The following is a 17,150-nucleotide window of genomic DNA, read 5'->3' as shown; positions in this document are numbered from 1 at the left end:
AACAACAACAACATCACGCAAAAGTTGGACAATGAATAAGGAAGACTGATGAAGAATTGATGCCTTTGAATTATGGTGTTGGCAAAGAACACTGAATATACATGGACTGCCAGAAGAACAAATCTGTCTTGGAAGAAGTACGCCCAGAATGTTCCGAAGAAGTGAGGACGGCGAGGCTTTATCTCATGTATTTTGGACATGTTACCAGAAGGGACTAGTCCCTGAAGAAGGACTTTGTGCTTGGTAAAGTAGAGGGTCAGTGAAAAAGAGGAAGACCCTTAATGAGATGGGTTGACACAATGGCTGTTACATGGGGCTCAACCAGAACAACAGTTGTGAGGATGGCACACCAGCAGGCAGTGTTTTGTTCTGCTGTATGTAGGGTTACTACGAGTCTGAGCCTACTTGATAGCACGTCACAACAACACAACAAAGATAATAGTTAAATTTTATTTTGTGATATCTTTAATGAATAATCTTTTTTAAAACAAATACAAAATATAGCAAAAAGTGAGTTAGAATATAAATAGATATATAAATAATAAATATAAATATAAAAAAATATTTATATCTAATACTGTCCTGGTAAAACTGTAACTTCTAACTATCTTAGCTACAGGTATATAGAATTAAGAGAAAAAATATATAGGGAAAAAAGTATTCTTGTTTCTTCCTTCAACTAGAAGGGAAAATATGAGATTTGAGACTACACATATGTAAGTTGAAGCTTGCTTTGCTTATCCAATTAAATTGAAGGGGAGACTATGAGTCACTCTCTTGTCTCAGAAAAGCTATTATAGTCTTTATACATTTTGTTTAATACCAAAGCTGTCTGCACAGTGTCAGTCCAAATACATTGATGCTATAGGAATTCAATGAATAAATATGAAGTGATTAAATTATTGGTACTACATTAACATAAAACTTAGTGCTTATATTAAAAACTATTTCTTACTTTTCAATCACATAAGAAAAATTGTGCCAAAGACATCCTGTTTTAGAAAATCTACAATAAAAAAACATAATGAAGTTATGAACAAATATAATAATGAATGTCATCATTCCTTATATATATGCATAAAACATTTAATCATTTAGCTCAGTGATTCTCAAACTAGAGAGTATCACAGAGTTTTCCCTTATTGAATAGGATCTCTGGGATTAGTACATGCCCCCATCATTTCTTCTTCTTCTTCTTTTTTAAATCAGCTTTAAATCTATTGATTTACCTGATATATTTAATATATATTTATTGAAATTCATAGAATATCTATCAAAAAGAAGACAATTTCTTTAGAGTGTTTTATTTCACACTAACTTTTTTTTTTTTTTAATTTTCTTTTATACACAAGCTTTCTTGCTGCAACAAAACAACAAGAACACAGTGCCATCGAGTCGGACCCCACTCATAGTGACCCTTTCTTGGGTTTCCAAGGTGATATCACTATGGAAGTAGATTGCCTAATCTTCCTTCCAAGGAGTGGCTGGTGGGTTTGAACCTACAGCCTTCTGGTTAGTAGTCAAATGCCTTAGGCACTACACCACCAGAGCTCCCTTTCTTGCTACTTCAGACTAAATTCTGCAGATAAGGAGCTATTTTAAGATTAACATAATTTCTAGTTAGATTTCACATGTTGTTGTTGTTGTTGTTTGCCGTCAAGTCGGCCCGACTCATAGCGACCCCTCCTTGGGTTTCCGAGGCAGTATCACTACGGAAGTAGGATTGCCCAACCTTCCATAAACTATAATCTGTGAAATGATAAAGTTTTTAAAAGTTAAATTATTCATTTAATAATTTGGACTGGCTGCTTCCAGTACATCTTAGAAGGAACCCTGGTCATGACCTTATTTAGATAGATATTGGAGGTCTAGATAACCCTATACCCTGAACTCAGTTGGACCTAAGTCTTTCATTGACAACTCCCCTGGTTTTCCTGAATCACATCGGACATCAAACAGTTAAAATCTTTAGGTTCACTACAATTTGAATCCAAGATGTGAGGGCTGTTTTTAGTGTTCCAAAGCAATGGATCATTTACTAAGGGGCCTGGAGTAAGGTCCTGAAATCTGTGTTTCTAAAATACTCTCCCGGTAATTCTCATCAATAACCAAGTTTGAAAATTCCTGATGAATTGATCCAAATTGATTTATATCTTACTGAAGAAGGAAACCAGGGGCCTGGAAAGGAATTCTGCATGCAATACGACATATTTTTCTTAGAGCAGTTATTCTTAATCTTTAATATCCCTACTAATCTCCTGGAGAATTTGTCAAAATGCAGATTCTGATTCAACAGGGCTGGGAAGCTACCTAAGATTCTGCATTTCTAACAAGTTTCCAGATGATGCCAGTGCTAGTCCTTGGACCATACTCTGAGTAGCAAGGATGCAAACCATTCCAGAAATAGGAAGCTACAAGTTGTATATATCAGATAGTGTCTGCACCTGCTGGAAAAGAAATTCTGTGTGCAAAGGTGTTAGGAAATGCAAAATTCCCTACGGAATGAGATTGTTGTTGTTGTTATGTGCCATCGAGTCAGATCCGACTCATAGCGACCCCTCTTTGGGTTTCCGAGGCAGTATCACTACGGAAGTAGATTGCCCCATCTTCCTTCCGAGGAGTGGCTAGGAACATTTAATTATCAATCTAACAACAGATCATTACAATTCAAGATATTATTAGAATGATACATGGGGGAGTAAACTTTTTTTTTTTGGATGAGAGTAATTTGTCTCACAGGTAGACTCATATAAGAGCCAGTACTCCCTTATTTTCATCCCCACTCTCAAAGGAAAATAATTTTTAAAAAAAGTTTTAGCCTCCATTATACATTTAACCTCAGTTAAACAGGTTTATGCATGCTGAACTTGATTTTCCCACATGTAGCAGAGCTGTGGCAAATGGATAATACAAAATTCAATGTGCTGAAAAAAGAGATTCAGATACTTGCATGTGAAGGAACATTGTAGCACTATTCACAATTGCCAAAAAAGGGAAATAATTCAAATGTCCATCAACAGATGAATGGAATTTAAAAATGTGGTATATATATATACCTAAATCAAACCAAACTCACTGTGGTTGAGTCCATTTTGACTCACAGTGGCCCTATATGAGAGTAGAACAGCCCCATAGGGTTTCCAAGGTTGTAAATCTTTACAGAAGCAAACTGCTACATCTTTCTCCCATGGAGCAGCTGGTGGGTTCAAACTCTGATCTTTGGTTAGCAGCCCAGCACTGTAAGCACTAAACCACTAGAAAAAAAACAAAAAACAAACTCACTGCCGTTGAATCAGATTCAACTTATAGTGACCTCTCTTTGGGTTTGCTGGCGGTATCACTATGGAAGTAGATTGACCAATCTTCTTGTATATACATACAAAGGAATATTATTCAGCCATAAAGTTCTGGTGCATGCTACAACATGGAAGAACTTTGAAAACATTAGGTTAAGTGAAATAGACCAGACACAAAATGTTACCTAATACATGAAGTAGAAATTTATATGGACTATAGAATAGGACTGGACAATCTACTCATTTTGTTTTCATTTTTTAAAAAAGTTTACCACCTGGGAAACCCAAAGGGGATCACTATGAGTTGGAATCAACTCGATGGCAATGAGTTTTGGTTTTTTTTTTTTTAAATCTAGATTAGGAAAATTCATAGAGATGGAAAGTAGATTAGAAGTTATAAGGGACTGGGAGTAGGAAAGAAAAGGGAGTTATTGCTTAATGGGCACAGAGTTTCTGTTTCGGGTGATGAAAAAGTTTTGGAAATAGTGGCGATGGTTGTACAGTATGGTGAATGTAATTAACAGTATTGAAATGCATACCTGAAATTTTTTAAATGGCAATTTTAAAATATTTTTAAGCATAATGAAAATCCTATGTGCTTCATTGTGAACCATAGTAAGATCAACAAAATTCACAGCTTGAGATTCTCTAGAGGAAGCAAAATTAAAACTGCTGTGAGTAAGATGGAAAACAGAGTTAAGTGTTTCTTCTCATTTCTCTAGGAAAGGTTGTAAACTGAAGAGCTTAGAGAGGTAAGGGGGACAAATGTAAACTTGCTCTATTAAAAGGAGAAGTTGATAATCACCAAGTTTATATGGAAAGGATAGAGATCCCAAATAAGTGAAGCACTACTAAGGAAGAACAAAGGAGAAGGGCTCACACTCCCTGATCACAAAACCCATTATACAGTATTGGTATTGGTACAAAACAGACATACAGACCAATGGAATAGAATTGAGAACCCAGAAGTAAATCCATACACTTATGGACTGCTGATCTTTGACACAGGGCTGAAACTCATTATATGGGGAGAGATAATTTCTTTAAGAAATGGTGCTGGCCATGCAGTACTGCATTGTCAGTGAAGGCAAACATGGGTATATGGATGGATAGATGAGTGGACAGGCTAAATAATTAGGTATGTCTATGAAATGGGGGGTGTATCCAAGAACATATATAAAGTTGACAGACAATGGTCCTATAAGTTTATGTGAATGATCAGAATTTCCAGGTGTATAGTAGAGCTGACAAGAGTCAAGGTTGTGGTCACTGCTTGGTCACAGCCAGCTACCCAGAGGGACCAAGTAGTTGAACCTGCGGGCTTGGGACCATAGTCACAGGGAACATCAAGCTCAATTGGCATAATATACTATATAAAACATTATTCCACCTCCTACTTTGGCGAGTAGTGACTGGGATCTTAAAAGCTAGCAAGCTGCCATCTAGATGCAATGATAGGTCTCTCCTCATCCAGAGCAAAGAAGAATGAAGAAAACCAAAATTCATGGAAACAATTAGTCCTAGAGACTGGTACACCATCCAATCTGCAGCCTATACAACTATGAGACCAGAAGAACTAGATGGTGCCCGGCTACCACTGTCATCCACTTGGAAGGGGATCTATGTAGGAGATCCTTGATAGAGCAGGAGAACAATGTAGAACAAAACTCAAAATCATTTAAAAAAAAAAAAAAAAGGTGGGGACCAGGTTTGCTAGTCCGATAGAGCCTGGTGGAACCACTGAGACTATGGCCCCTAGCTGCCCTTCAGGTCTGGAATTGAACCCACACCACTGGTTTCCAGCCAAACAAAATACAGGCATATGACTTGAACATTTAACTCAAGGAGATACACTCTTTGGAGAGAACAATCATGGGAGAAAGAAGGGCTGCTTATGCACAGGGAGACAGCTCAGGGGGCCGGAGAGTATGGAGGGATGGACACTGGGAAGAGGTAACTATGGGGAGGAAGAGGGAGGGGAGCTGTTGCATTGTGGTAAACTGTGGTCAATGACATGAGACAAAGTATAGTGAACTGCTGTATGGAAAGTGAATTTGCTCTGTAAATCTTCACCCAAATAATAATAAAAAAAGAAACGATGCTGGCAAAATTGGATATCCATTTTCAGAAAAATGAAACAGGACCTGTATCTCATACCACATACAAAAATGAACTCAAGTTGGATCAAAGACCTGAACATACAACCTAAAACCATAAAAATTATCAAAGAAAAATGCAAACAAATTTAGGGGCCCTAATTTACAGCATGGGAGCTCTGGTGGTATAGTGCGTAAGGCATTTGACTACTAACCAGAAGGCTGGCGGTTTAAACTCAACATAAATACACTATCAAACAACTAAAAATTCACATATACTAGAAGACAAAATAGATGACTGGGACCTCCTAAAATTTAGACACTTCTGTGCATCAAAATATTTCATACAAAGAGTAAAAGAGAACCCATGGACGGGGAAACAATTTTTGGCAACAACATATCAGATAAAGGGCTTTAAAATTTATAGAAAACTTCAATATCTTAACAACAAAAGTACAAATAACCAATTAAAAAATGGTAGAGGACATGAACAGACATGTCACCAAAGAAGACATTCAGGCAGCTAGCAAGCACATGAAGAAATGCTCACAATCATTAGCCCTTAGAGAGATGCAAATCAAAATAACAATGAGATATCATCTCACCTCAGCATAAATAGCAAAGCTCATAAAAATAGAAAACAACAAATGTTGGTGAGGGTATGGAGGGACTGGAACCCTCATACACTGCTGGTGGGACTGTAAAATGGTGCAACCATTGTGGAAAATGGTGTGGTGCTTCCTTAAAAAGCAAAATAGAAATACCATGTGATCCAGCAATTCCACTACTAGGTATATATCCTAGAAATACAAGAGCTATGATGTGAACAGATACATGTACACGTATGTTCATCACAGCACTATTCACAATAGCAAAAAGATGGAAACAACCTAAATCCCCAGCAATGGAAAATGGATCAACAAATTTGGTAATATACACTATAGGATACTGCGTAATGTTAAGAACAGCAATGAATCCCTGAAACATCTCATAACATGGGTGAACCTAGAGGACATTATACTAAGTGAAATTAGTACAATCAGAAAAAGACAAATACTGTACAAGATCACTATTGTTAAAGAAAAAAAGTTTCCATAAAAACAAATAATTCTTTGATGGTTACCAGAGGTCAACAGGAAAGAGAGGGCAAACTACTAACTAGAAAGCAGATACATATAACTTTGGGTGAAGGGGAAGATAAAACAAAAATAAAAATTCTTGGGGCCCCAACACAACCTAAGAAAATAAATAAATAAAAGGAGAAGTGGAGAAAAATCCTGGTAACAAAGAAAGGGGTTAATTCTTTTAGCACGATTCAAGTATAGTATTTGACTTGGCAAAAAGTTAAACCAATTGAAACTGGACAACAATGTCAGTTTTCATTATGGCTTTTCATTATTGGCATTCATTATGGACATGTCAGTCATTAAACTATTATTGATAACAGTTACCACTTGGTTCACCACTTGTTTTAAAATTAAAAGAGCAAGACAAATCAAATAGAAATACACTTGCCCTCTAACAGCAATATATTTCTTGGGACTACAGCCAACAGCTACTTGGAACACCTACAATGAAATAATATACATAGTAAGTTGAGTAGTTATAATTCATGTGATCTAAAATTATACTAAAGTGAAAAGCAATTGCATTTTAGATTTGAAATAATAACCTTTCAAGTATAAGATTTTGTTATATGGCTTTTGCTGTTTTCCTTCTTCTCCTTTGGTCACTTTTTTCTCTTTCTTTGCTTCCTTTTGTTCTTACTACTTACTCACAGGCCTAAAGGCTGGTTTTCTGCTTCCCTACATCATTTTTCAGACCGGTCCAATGTTATCTTTCACCATCAGCTCTACAATCATGACTCTTAACTCTGTACCTCCAGCTTGCACCTCTGACTCAGTGGGCAAGTTTCTATTCTACTTAACCTCAAACTCATGATGTCTTAAACGCCAGTATTGCCTTGGTCTTTACGCTGGACATTATCTATTCTATCTAGGTCCTAATTTGACTTCTCTTTAGCCAGAGTTCTGGTTCTCCCTTGACTGGGATGCCTATTTGGTTTTCTACCTGGCTCCAGGAAACCTTACTCACTCCTACCCCTCCTCTTGGCTTTCAAAGTGGTATCTGGAAACTACATTCTGCTTTAAACATGGCACTGTATGTTGCATATTTTCACAAGGTAAACCTGGAAAAGCCCTATTACTTGTTTTCATTACACACTTCTTCTAAGAGGGACTTGGGAGTCAGGAGGGTGGAGACAGAGAGAAATGGCCAGCCATGTTTAGTGGATTTACAGTCAGTCCTACTAAATCAAGACCTTTCAGGCTTCATATAAAAGTCCATTCCACAGAGCAAGCTCATGGATTTTGTTTCCCTATTCACCTAGATCAGGTGGATCACTAGATCCACCACAGAACTTGAGTTTGTTCTTTCAGCAACTCTACCCACAGTCCTCATTGCCATTATCATCAAATCTTTGCCTTCCTAGTAAATGTGTTCAGAAACATGGGCCTATCTTCTATCTCTTCTAAGTTATCCGTACATGGCTAACTGAAGTCTTCAAATCTGTCGTAGTCAGGGCCCAGTATGACTTGATGATCTAATTCATAACATCTTTTCTCTTTCAGGTCCTAGTTGACAAAAATTGTCCTTGGCCTCAGAATCAACAACCATGGCTAGTATTAAAAATGTGAACTAACCTGTAGGTGGATCTTGAAACATCTGTGGATAGATGCAGCATGTGGGAAGCATGAATAAGCCTGTTTTCTAGGGTACCCACTGCAGCAGGGCTGACATGTGTTTCCCAGGCCTGGACACCTAACTAGATAGCTTGTGACAATGGTCTAAATAAAAATAATGAGTGCATCTAGCATACTATTATTCTCTTCAGTGTAGAGACAGGGTGGACTGATCCTGCCTTACCTCAGAGTCAGACACAACAAATTCCTTCTGATTGGGGCAGAATAACTGGGGCAGGAATTCTAAAGGGCCTTGACACAGACGCTTTGGTAGAGAATATCTTGGACAGAATTGTAGTCATCCCTCCTTGGTAAAATTCATCTTGGAACGAATTACTGCACTTTGGGACCAGTCTTCCAGGATGGCTCATTGCATTCCTGGTTCTTGGCGAATGGTGAAAACTGAGCTGCAGCCCTGTTAGAGCTAGTCTGCTGCCGGCTATCAGGACTAAGTGACGCAGACAACAGGTTCCTCCTATTCAAATGGCTCGGTCCATAGTCCATTTAGTCAACAAGTTTAACAAGTACCTAACTTCACTGGGCAGCATTTTGTTACATTGTGCATGAGTTGGGGGCTTAATCAATGGTAGCTAACAACAACTTCGTTTGCCTGGAGAAGTCTTTAGGCCCTGGTTACATATACATATAGAGCTGGGCCTTGTGTCTCTATAATATTTATCTGTGAAACTGATGACATGCTTGCTTGTGGGAACAGGAGCAGAAAGAATTGTCCTTGTGGTTGAAGCAAACCTTGTAGTTGTGCACAAGTTTTATTTATTTTTTTCACAGGTAGAGCATGTACCTCCACAAAGACACATTTTCTTATTGTCTAAAGGACCACTGCGTATTTCTCCATTCTGTTTCAGTGGGTGGACCAATACAAACTATCTGCAATGGTGGCTAGATTTGAACTGTGCATGTCTTGGAGTGTGCCAAGGAGGGAAGAGAAGGAAGAAACCAGTAGTATAATATAATTACTATGTGACAGACACTGTTCTGGGTACTGTATATAAGTTATTTATTATTTATTTACTACTCTTAGCCTCGGAAGGCAGGTTGGGCAACCCTAATTCTGTAGTGATACTGCCTCGGAAACCGAAGGAGGGGTCGCTATGAGTCGGGGCCGACTCGACGGCAAATAACAACAACAACAACTACTCTTAGCAATGCTGTGAGAAAGGTGTTATATCTTTTACTTTATGAATGAGGCAACTGGCAATCAGAATGTGTAAGTACCTTGCCCAAGTTCATAAGTGGTAGAACTTGGATCTGAACTCAGATTAGAGCAACCTGCCTTTGTAATGACTGGTTGTGCAGGACAGGGTGCATAGGGATTCCTAAAAAATCTACAGGCTGGAGAAGGAAAGGGATGGAAGAAACCACAGCATTTCAGGAAGTTATCATCATTGGAATAGAGTGGAGCTGTCAACAAGCTGAAGACAGAAAACAGACATAGGTTGGGGCAGGAACTGGGAGAAATGAGGTTTTGGTTTCTTGCTTTATAAAGGGATTAAGCTGGGTGAGTTGCTTGCTAGGCTGATAAGGGAGTTGTTGACAAGCAGCTGCAGGCAATTTCTTGGGGAAGCACTTTGTGTCAGCAGCACTTGAGGATAGATCACATCTGCCTCAGTTCAGAAAAAAACAGTTGCCATTGGGTGGGTTCTGACTTATGGTGACCCTGTCTGTGTGTGTCAGAGCAGAACTGTGCTCCATGGGGTTTTCAGTAGCTTATTTTTCAGAAATAGATAACCAGGCCATTCTTCTGAGGTGCCTCTGGGTAGATTTGAATCACCAACCTTTCAGTTAGCATCCAAGCCTGTTAACTGTTTGTACTCCCCAGGGACCGCCTCTGGTAGGAACAGGTTCCTTGTACCGGGGTCCTGCGGGGCAGGGGCCTTGTCTTATTTAACTTTGCATTCCCCACGTATATAACACAATGCCTGACATAGACTTGGTGCTAAATATATGTTTCATTGAGAGTTAGTTAGGCCAAGAAGGAATAAAGAGAGAAGGCATACTGAAATATGTAATATAGACTCAGAGGATGTTATTTTTGTTAAGAATATATTTTTAATTTCATAATACTTGCATTGTTACTTCCTATCTCTGTACTTTCCATATGCCTTTTCCTGGAGTTCTTTTTGCACCAGCCTGCTGAACTTCTACTTATTCTTTAATAGTCATTTTATGTATCACCTTCTTTTTACCTTTTCCTTTACAATCAAAATCGCTCACTCTCTCCTCTGTCCTGTTTATGTGTATACCACATTCTCTTAAGCTAATCTATGTTTACTACTATAGCAAGTACTCAGTCTTTTCATCTTCATAACTCCTATTACCTAGCACACTAATTGAAACATAGACACATGGTAGGCAAATAATATATTTTTTGAATGAGTAACTGATTGAATTGTTTGAATGAATAATGTAGGATAGATATGGGCATCTTCTTAGACAAATCATTTCCAACTTTAGTAGTTCTCATTCATTTCTGTTTTCTGTTGTTGTTGTTAGGTGCCATTGAATTGGCTCCAACTCATAGCACCCCTAAGTATAACAGAACAAAAGGTTGCCTAGTCCTATACCATGTTGTTGTTGTTGTTGTGTGCCATCGAGTCAGACCCGACTCATAGCGACCCCTCCTTGGGTTTCTGAGGCAGTATCACTATGGAAGTAGATTGCCCCATCTTCCTTCCGAGGAGTGGCTGGTGGGTTTGAACCACCAGCCTTCTGGTTAGCAGTCAAGTGCCTTAGCCACTACGCTACCAGAGCTCCCGTCCTATAACATACTCAAAGTAATAGGTATGTTTGAGCCCATTGTTGCAGCTACTATGTCAATCTATCTCTGAATAGATAGATTCTAGTTATTACCTATCTATTCTATATCTATTATATTTTATAATAGATAGAACATAGATATATTCTACCTACTATCTATCTGTATCTATCTCTGAATAGATAGTTGAAGGTCTTTCTGTTTTTCATTGACCCTCTACTTTACCAAGCATGATGTCCTTCTTCACGGATTAGTCCCTCCTGATAACACGTCCAAAGTCACTGAGACAAAGTCTCACCTTCCTGACTTTTAAGGAGTTTCCTTGTTGTACTTGATTTATTCATCCTTCTGGCAATCTATGGTGTATGTTCAATATTTTCCACTAACATCATATTTCAAATGCGCCAATTCTTCTTTGATCTTCTTTTTTCATTGTCCAGCTTCCACATACATATGAGGTGATTAAAATACCATGGGTTGTGTAAGGTGTACCTTAGTCATCAAAGTGACATCTTTGCTTTTTAACACTTTAAAGAGGTCTTTTGCAGCAGATGTGCCAAATGCAATAAGTCACTTGATTTCTTAACTGCCACTTCCATGGGCATTGATTGTGATCCAAGTAAAAAGAAATCCTTGACAAATTCAGTGTGTTCTCTATTTATCATGATGTTGCTTATTGATACAGTTGTAAGTACTTTTACACATTTCTATTTCTCTTCAAAAATGAATAATTAGCATTTTTGGTATATGTTTATATACATATATCACAGTAGATGGTAAACTCACAGAAGGCAGAAATCTGAACTTGTGTTTCCAAAGTAAAATAAAACAAAGTGAAATGGGAGATGATTGCACAATGTAATTAATGTAATTGATATCACTAAATTGTACACTTGAAAAATTTTGAGTTGAAAAATGTTATATATATATATATATTTGCAACAATAATTTAAAAAAACCAATAATGCTATCTCTACAATGAAACATTACAAAATGTTGCTAAGAATTAGGGAAGTTGTATGGAGGTAATATGCATTACTGTATTATTCATAATTTATCACTATGAATTCTTGAAGTAATTTTTTTTAAATCTTCTACCTATGTGACTTACCTTGTGGGATGCTGTACATGCTTTTGAATATTTACTAGGCCGAACATTATAAACCACAACACCTGAGTTCTGGTCTCTAGGAGAAACAATCTGTGCATGTTAGTATAGAATCACAAGAGAGAAACACATGAATCTGCCTGTATGTAGACAGATGAAAAGTTCCACATACACAGTGGTATTGAAGAGTTCTAAAGGCCTGGAGGGTGTACTGGTAAATACTCACTGCTTTTGCTAAGCACCTCTGCATTACTGTTATCTTTTAGAGTCAATCCCACTTCATGGTGTCTCATGCTTTGGCTAGCATAGGGCTGTCTCAGTGGGAAACAGAAATGAGCATCCATCACATTTTCATCCCACTATTTCATTAACACCCCTAGTCTCTGGAAGATTGAGATCTGATGCTGACATCTTGTCCTACTTTGTGACACAATTATAAAGCTGTGGTTACAGTATTGCTTCCTCCTCTAGACCCCACCAATTCTCTCCCACTCCCTCTTGATACACTTCTGGGAATAAAGAATAAGTTATGAAATTTGTTTTCTGAACCACATTAAGCTGCATAATAAGCTGTTTGATATCAAAAGGTAGGTCAAACATAATGCCTTTTTAGACTGTAAAGAGCACATGGATCATTTTGGGTTGAGGAAAATGTGAAGACTCAAAAAATAAGAAAAAGAGAAATTTTGGAAGCATTATTCACACCCCATGCCTACACTAAGACGTTTACTTTTCCAGAAAAATGGGGAGAAAACAAACATAAGAAACTAACCACAAACAAATGTCCTCTTTTCTTTCAGTTTTCAATATGTTATTATATTTATCAATTTGTCTTATAAAACATAATAAAAAGTGAGGATATAGCTAGTACATTTTTAAACACTGTACTGTGTTCCATCAATTCTAAGAGTCCAAAAAAAAAAAAAGAAAGAAAGAAAAGGAAAAGAAAACCAACCCAAATCACTGCTGTTGAGTGGATTCAACTCAATAGTGACCCCTCCTTGGGTTTCCAAGGCAGTATCACCATGGAAGTAGATTGCCCAACCTTCCTTCCGAGGAGTGACTGGTTGGTTTGAACGCCCAGCCTTCTGGTTAGCAGTCAAGTCCTTAGGCACTATGCTACCAGAGCTCCTATGTCTGTTCTACAGCTACAGAATTCTGAGTAAATATCCACAAAATCAAATATACTCTAACATACCCAACAACATTAGATGAATTAAGAGAAAAGTTGGTAGGTGAAGGGAAAAGAGATGAATTGAGCCTCCTCTGATTTCTGTATCTGAAGTAGCATTTTCTCCCTACCCTTCCTGGGCATTGTCTATCACATCATTCTGCTTTATTTTCTTAGTAGCACTTATTATCATTTGGAATTACTTTGTTTATTTATTTGTTTACTTTCTGTTTGTCTTCTCTCACTAGAGATATGTTCTGTGAGAAAAGTACTTACTTGTTCACCATGTATTTTAAACACTTAGTAAGTACTTAGGAGCTCTGGTAGCATAGTGCCTAAGGCACTTGACGGCTCACCAGAAGGCTGGCGGTTCAAACCCACCAGCCACTCCTCGGAAGGAAGGTTGGGCAATCCTACTTCCGTAGTGATACTGCCTCGGAAACCCAAGGAGGGGTCGCTATGAGTCGGGGCTGACTCCACGGCAAACAACAACAACAACAGTAAGTACTTGGCATAAAGTGGATATGCTAACTCACTTGGACTAGTAGCAGACTAAAGAAAAATGGACTTTTTCCTATATAAAAATCAGTTGCTGTGTAGTTGAATCTGACTCATGGCAAGTCTATGTGTGTCAGAGTAGAACTGTGCTCCATAGGGTTTTCAGTAGCTGATCTTTCAGAAGATGGCTAAGCCCTTCTGAGGTGTCTCTGGGTGGACTCAAATTTCCAACCTTCTAATTAGCAGACGAGTTCATTAACCTCCTGTACTGCCCAGGGACTCTATGGACAACCATATGAATGCCTTAAGACACAATTCCAGGCTGATTGTTTTCCTCCAGAAATTTTAAGTGCTTAAACCAAAACCAGAGCTCTGGTGGTGTAGTGCCTAAGGCATTTGACTGCTAACCAGAAGGCTGGTGGTTCAAACCTTCCAGCCACTCCTCAGAAAGAAGATTGGGCAATCTACTTCTGTGGTGATACTGCCTTGGAAACCCAAGGAGGGGTCACTATGACTCGAATCTACTTGATGGCAGTGAGTTTTAGTTTTTTTTTTTTTTTAAACCAAAACCAAATTCACTGCCATTGAGTCAATTTCAACTCATAGTGACCCCCTTTGGGTTTCTGAGGTCGTAAATCTTTAAGGAAGTAGATTGCCTTTCTTCCTTCTGTGGACTGGCTGGTGAGTCTGAACCACCAACCTTCTAGTTAGCAGTCAAATTTAAGTGCTTAGGTGCTTCCTTAGCCCAAGGGTCAAAGGTAGTGCTTTATCTGACTCTACTCACATTTAAACCATTCTGTGATGTTAGAGTTCTTGTTTTTGCTTAAGAATTAAATGACAAGACTTTGGGATGAGAATTAATGATAAAACATGATAGAAAATTACTGAATTAAGAAATTGCCCATCCCTTCCCCCATCCTCATTTGAATGGATGAGAACCTTCAAACAGGTCAGATTTCCATTTAACTATAAGGAATAGTTTACCTTTTTTTACAATTAAAAACTAATTTCATGGCTTCTATTCAGACAGTTAAAGGAACTTGAATGCTGGTTATTTAAAATGTAGGTGGCTATTTAAACAGACAAATACCTATAAATCAATAACCCAAGTAACATATAGAATAGATTCTTTAAGAAATCATACTCACTGTAACTGGAAATAATTATCTGCTGCCTCGTAATTTTGAGTCTGATAAAAAGTTACGATCTAAAAAAGAAAATAAAAAGTGTATGTAAGCGCAGGGAGATAGAATGGGGGAAGCATGTTAGTAGCATCCAAAAACCATAGTGCTGTCCAAATCCAGTCAAATAAAATGTAGGGTTCATGTTAATGTCGATCACATGAAATCAAGTTTTCCTAGGACAGTGTTTATTTTCAAGACAGATTTAAATTTTCCTTTAGCTAAGAAAAAATACATATTTAGCACTTTTCCCTTACTTCTTTTCTATTTCAAAACCCCATGTATGTATATATTAGACATTGTAACAATTTGTTATTTTTCCTTTTAATTTTGTATCATTGTTGTTGTTGTTATGTGCCGTGGAGTCGGACCGATTCATATCATTGTAGTATTGCTATTTATATTGCCTCTCTCCCTTCTCATTTGCTTTTGTCATTGCAATATTCTTACTCTTTATTTTTTTTTCTTAATTTAGCAAAACTTGTTTCACTCTCTTTGTTTTGTAATAACCTTGTCTCTGAGCTTTATTTCTTCCTTGAGGTTTCTAAATCATTACAGATATCATATTGTCTGTCATTTTTGAGACTTGTTCTTATTGTTATGTGCTGTCACTTTGTCTCCGACTCATAGCGACCTTAGGTACAACAGAACAAAACACTGCCCGGTCTTGTGCCAGCCTCACAATCCCTACTATACCTGAGCCCATTCATTGCTGCAGCCACCGTTTCAGTCCATCTTGTTGAGGGCCTTTCCCTCTTTCACTGACCCTCCACTTTACCAAGCATGATATCCTTTTCCAGAACAGTCCCTTCTGACAGCATGATCAAAGTAGGTGAGAAGTCTGGCCATTCTCGCTTCCAAAGAGCATTCTGGCTGCACTTCTTCCAGGACAGATTTGTTAGTTCTTTTTGCAGTCCTTGGTACTTTCAGCATTCTTCGTCAACACCACAACTCAAAAGCATCAACTCTTCTTCACTTTTCTTTATTCATTGCCCAGCTCTCACATGCATATGAGGCAATTGAAAAATACCATGGCTTGGGTTAGGTGCATCTTAGTCTTGGGAAAGTATTTTCATGAGTCTTTCCTCTGTTGTTTTTGAGTCCTTTTTAATAAATGCTCATCTATTTTTTGCATATCATCATGCTATTTTCTTCCCTCTGGGACAAATTTAACCTCAATTTTCAACATTTCATGAGGATGCTATATTCTGAGGGTAACGCAATTTACAGAACATATGTGCTAGTGGAGGAAGAATATTTTAAGCCCTATATTTTTAAAGTATAATAACTAAAATCTCTATATCCCAATATTACTTTTCAGTAATCTTAATATATTATGTATTGAAAGGGAACAAGAAAGATAAAGATTGCCTAGATTTAATTCTGTATAATCAGTTGTGATAAGAACAGAGACACAAACTAAAAATTCACTGCCATTGAGTCAATTCCAATGCATAGTGACCCCCATTGGGTTTCTTTTTTCTTTCTTTCTTTCTTTTTTTCTTTTTTTTTTTTTTAATTGTGATTTGGGTGAAAATGTACAGAGCAAATTCACTTTCCATACAGCAGTTCAGATACACTTTGTCTCATGACATTGACTACAATTTACCACATGCAAAAGCTCCTCTCCCACTTCCTTCCCATAGTTAACTCTTCCCTGTGTCTATCCCTCCATGCACTCCTGCCCCCTGAGCTGTCTCCCTGTGCATAAACAGCCCTTCTTTCTTCCGTAATTGTTCTCTCCAAGGAGTATATCTACCTCAGGTAAATGTTCAACTCATATGCCTGTATTTTGTTTGGCTGGAAACCACAGGTGTGGGTTCAACTCCAGACCTGAAGGGCAGCTAGGGGCCATAGTCTCAGTGGTTCCACCAGGCTCTATCAGACCAGCAAATCTAATCCCCCTCCTTTTTTTCCCCCAAATGATTTTGTGTTTTGTTCCACATCGTTTTCCTTCTCTATCCGAGATCTCCTATATAGATCCCCTTCCAAGTGGTTGACAGTGGTAGCCGGGCACCGTCTAGTTCTTCTCATCTCACAGTCATATAGGCTGCGGATCGCATGGTGTTCCAGTTGCTAGGACTAATTATTTCCATGAATCTTTGGTTTTCTTCATTCTTCTTTGCTCTGGACGAGAAGAGACCCATTGTTGCATCTAGATGGCTGCTTGCAAACTTTTAAGATCCGAGCTGCTACTTGCCAAAGTAGGAGGTGGAACAATGTTTTGTGTAGTATGTTATGTCAATTGAGCTTGATGTCCCCTGTGACTATGGTCCTGAGCCC

The 17,150-nt window shown here is 38.0% G+C and overlaps 1 protein-coding gene across 1 annotated transcript in view; it reads right to left on the bottom strand.

Annotated features, from left to right (window-relative positions):
• The window catches only part of CATSPERE (catsper channel auxiliary subunit epsilon), a 461,049-nt gene that overhangs the window by 115,746 nt on the left and 328,153 nt on the right, over positions 1-17,150 (bottom strand). Inside the window, exons 10-13 of the mRNA XM_007949156.1 lie at positions 14,835-14,893; positions 12,021-12,096; positions 6,908-6,960; positions 956-1,006 (exon numbers count right to left, since the gene is read on the bottom strand). Of these exons, the coding sequence (XP_007947347.1) occupies positions 956-1,006; positions 6,908-6,960; positions 12,021-12,096; positions 14,835-14,893 (239 nt within the window). The remainder of the gene's footprint in view (positions 1-955; positions 1,007-6,907; positions 6,961-12,020; positions 12,097-14,834; positions 14,894-17,150) is intronic.

The sequence above is a fragment of the Orycteropus afer genome, unplaced genomic scaffold (genome assembly GCF_000298275.1).
Source record: "Orycteropus afer afer isolate SDZICR_OR568_19922 unplaced genomic scaffold, OryAfe1.0 scaffold00239, whole genome shotgun sequence".
NCBI classification, from domain to species: Eukaryota; Metazoa; Chordata; class Mammalia; order Tubulidentata; family Orycteropodidae; genus Orycteropus; species Orycteropus afer.
This window is presented reverse-complemented; position numbering and strand designations above follow the sequence as displayed.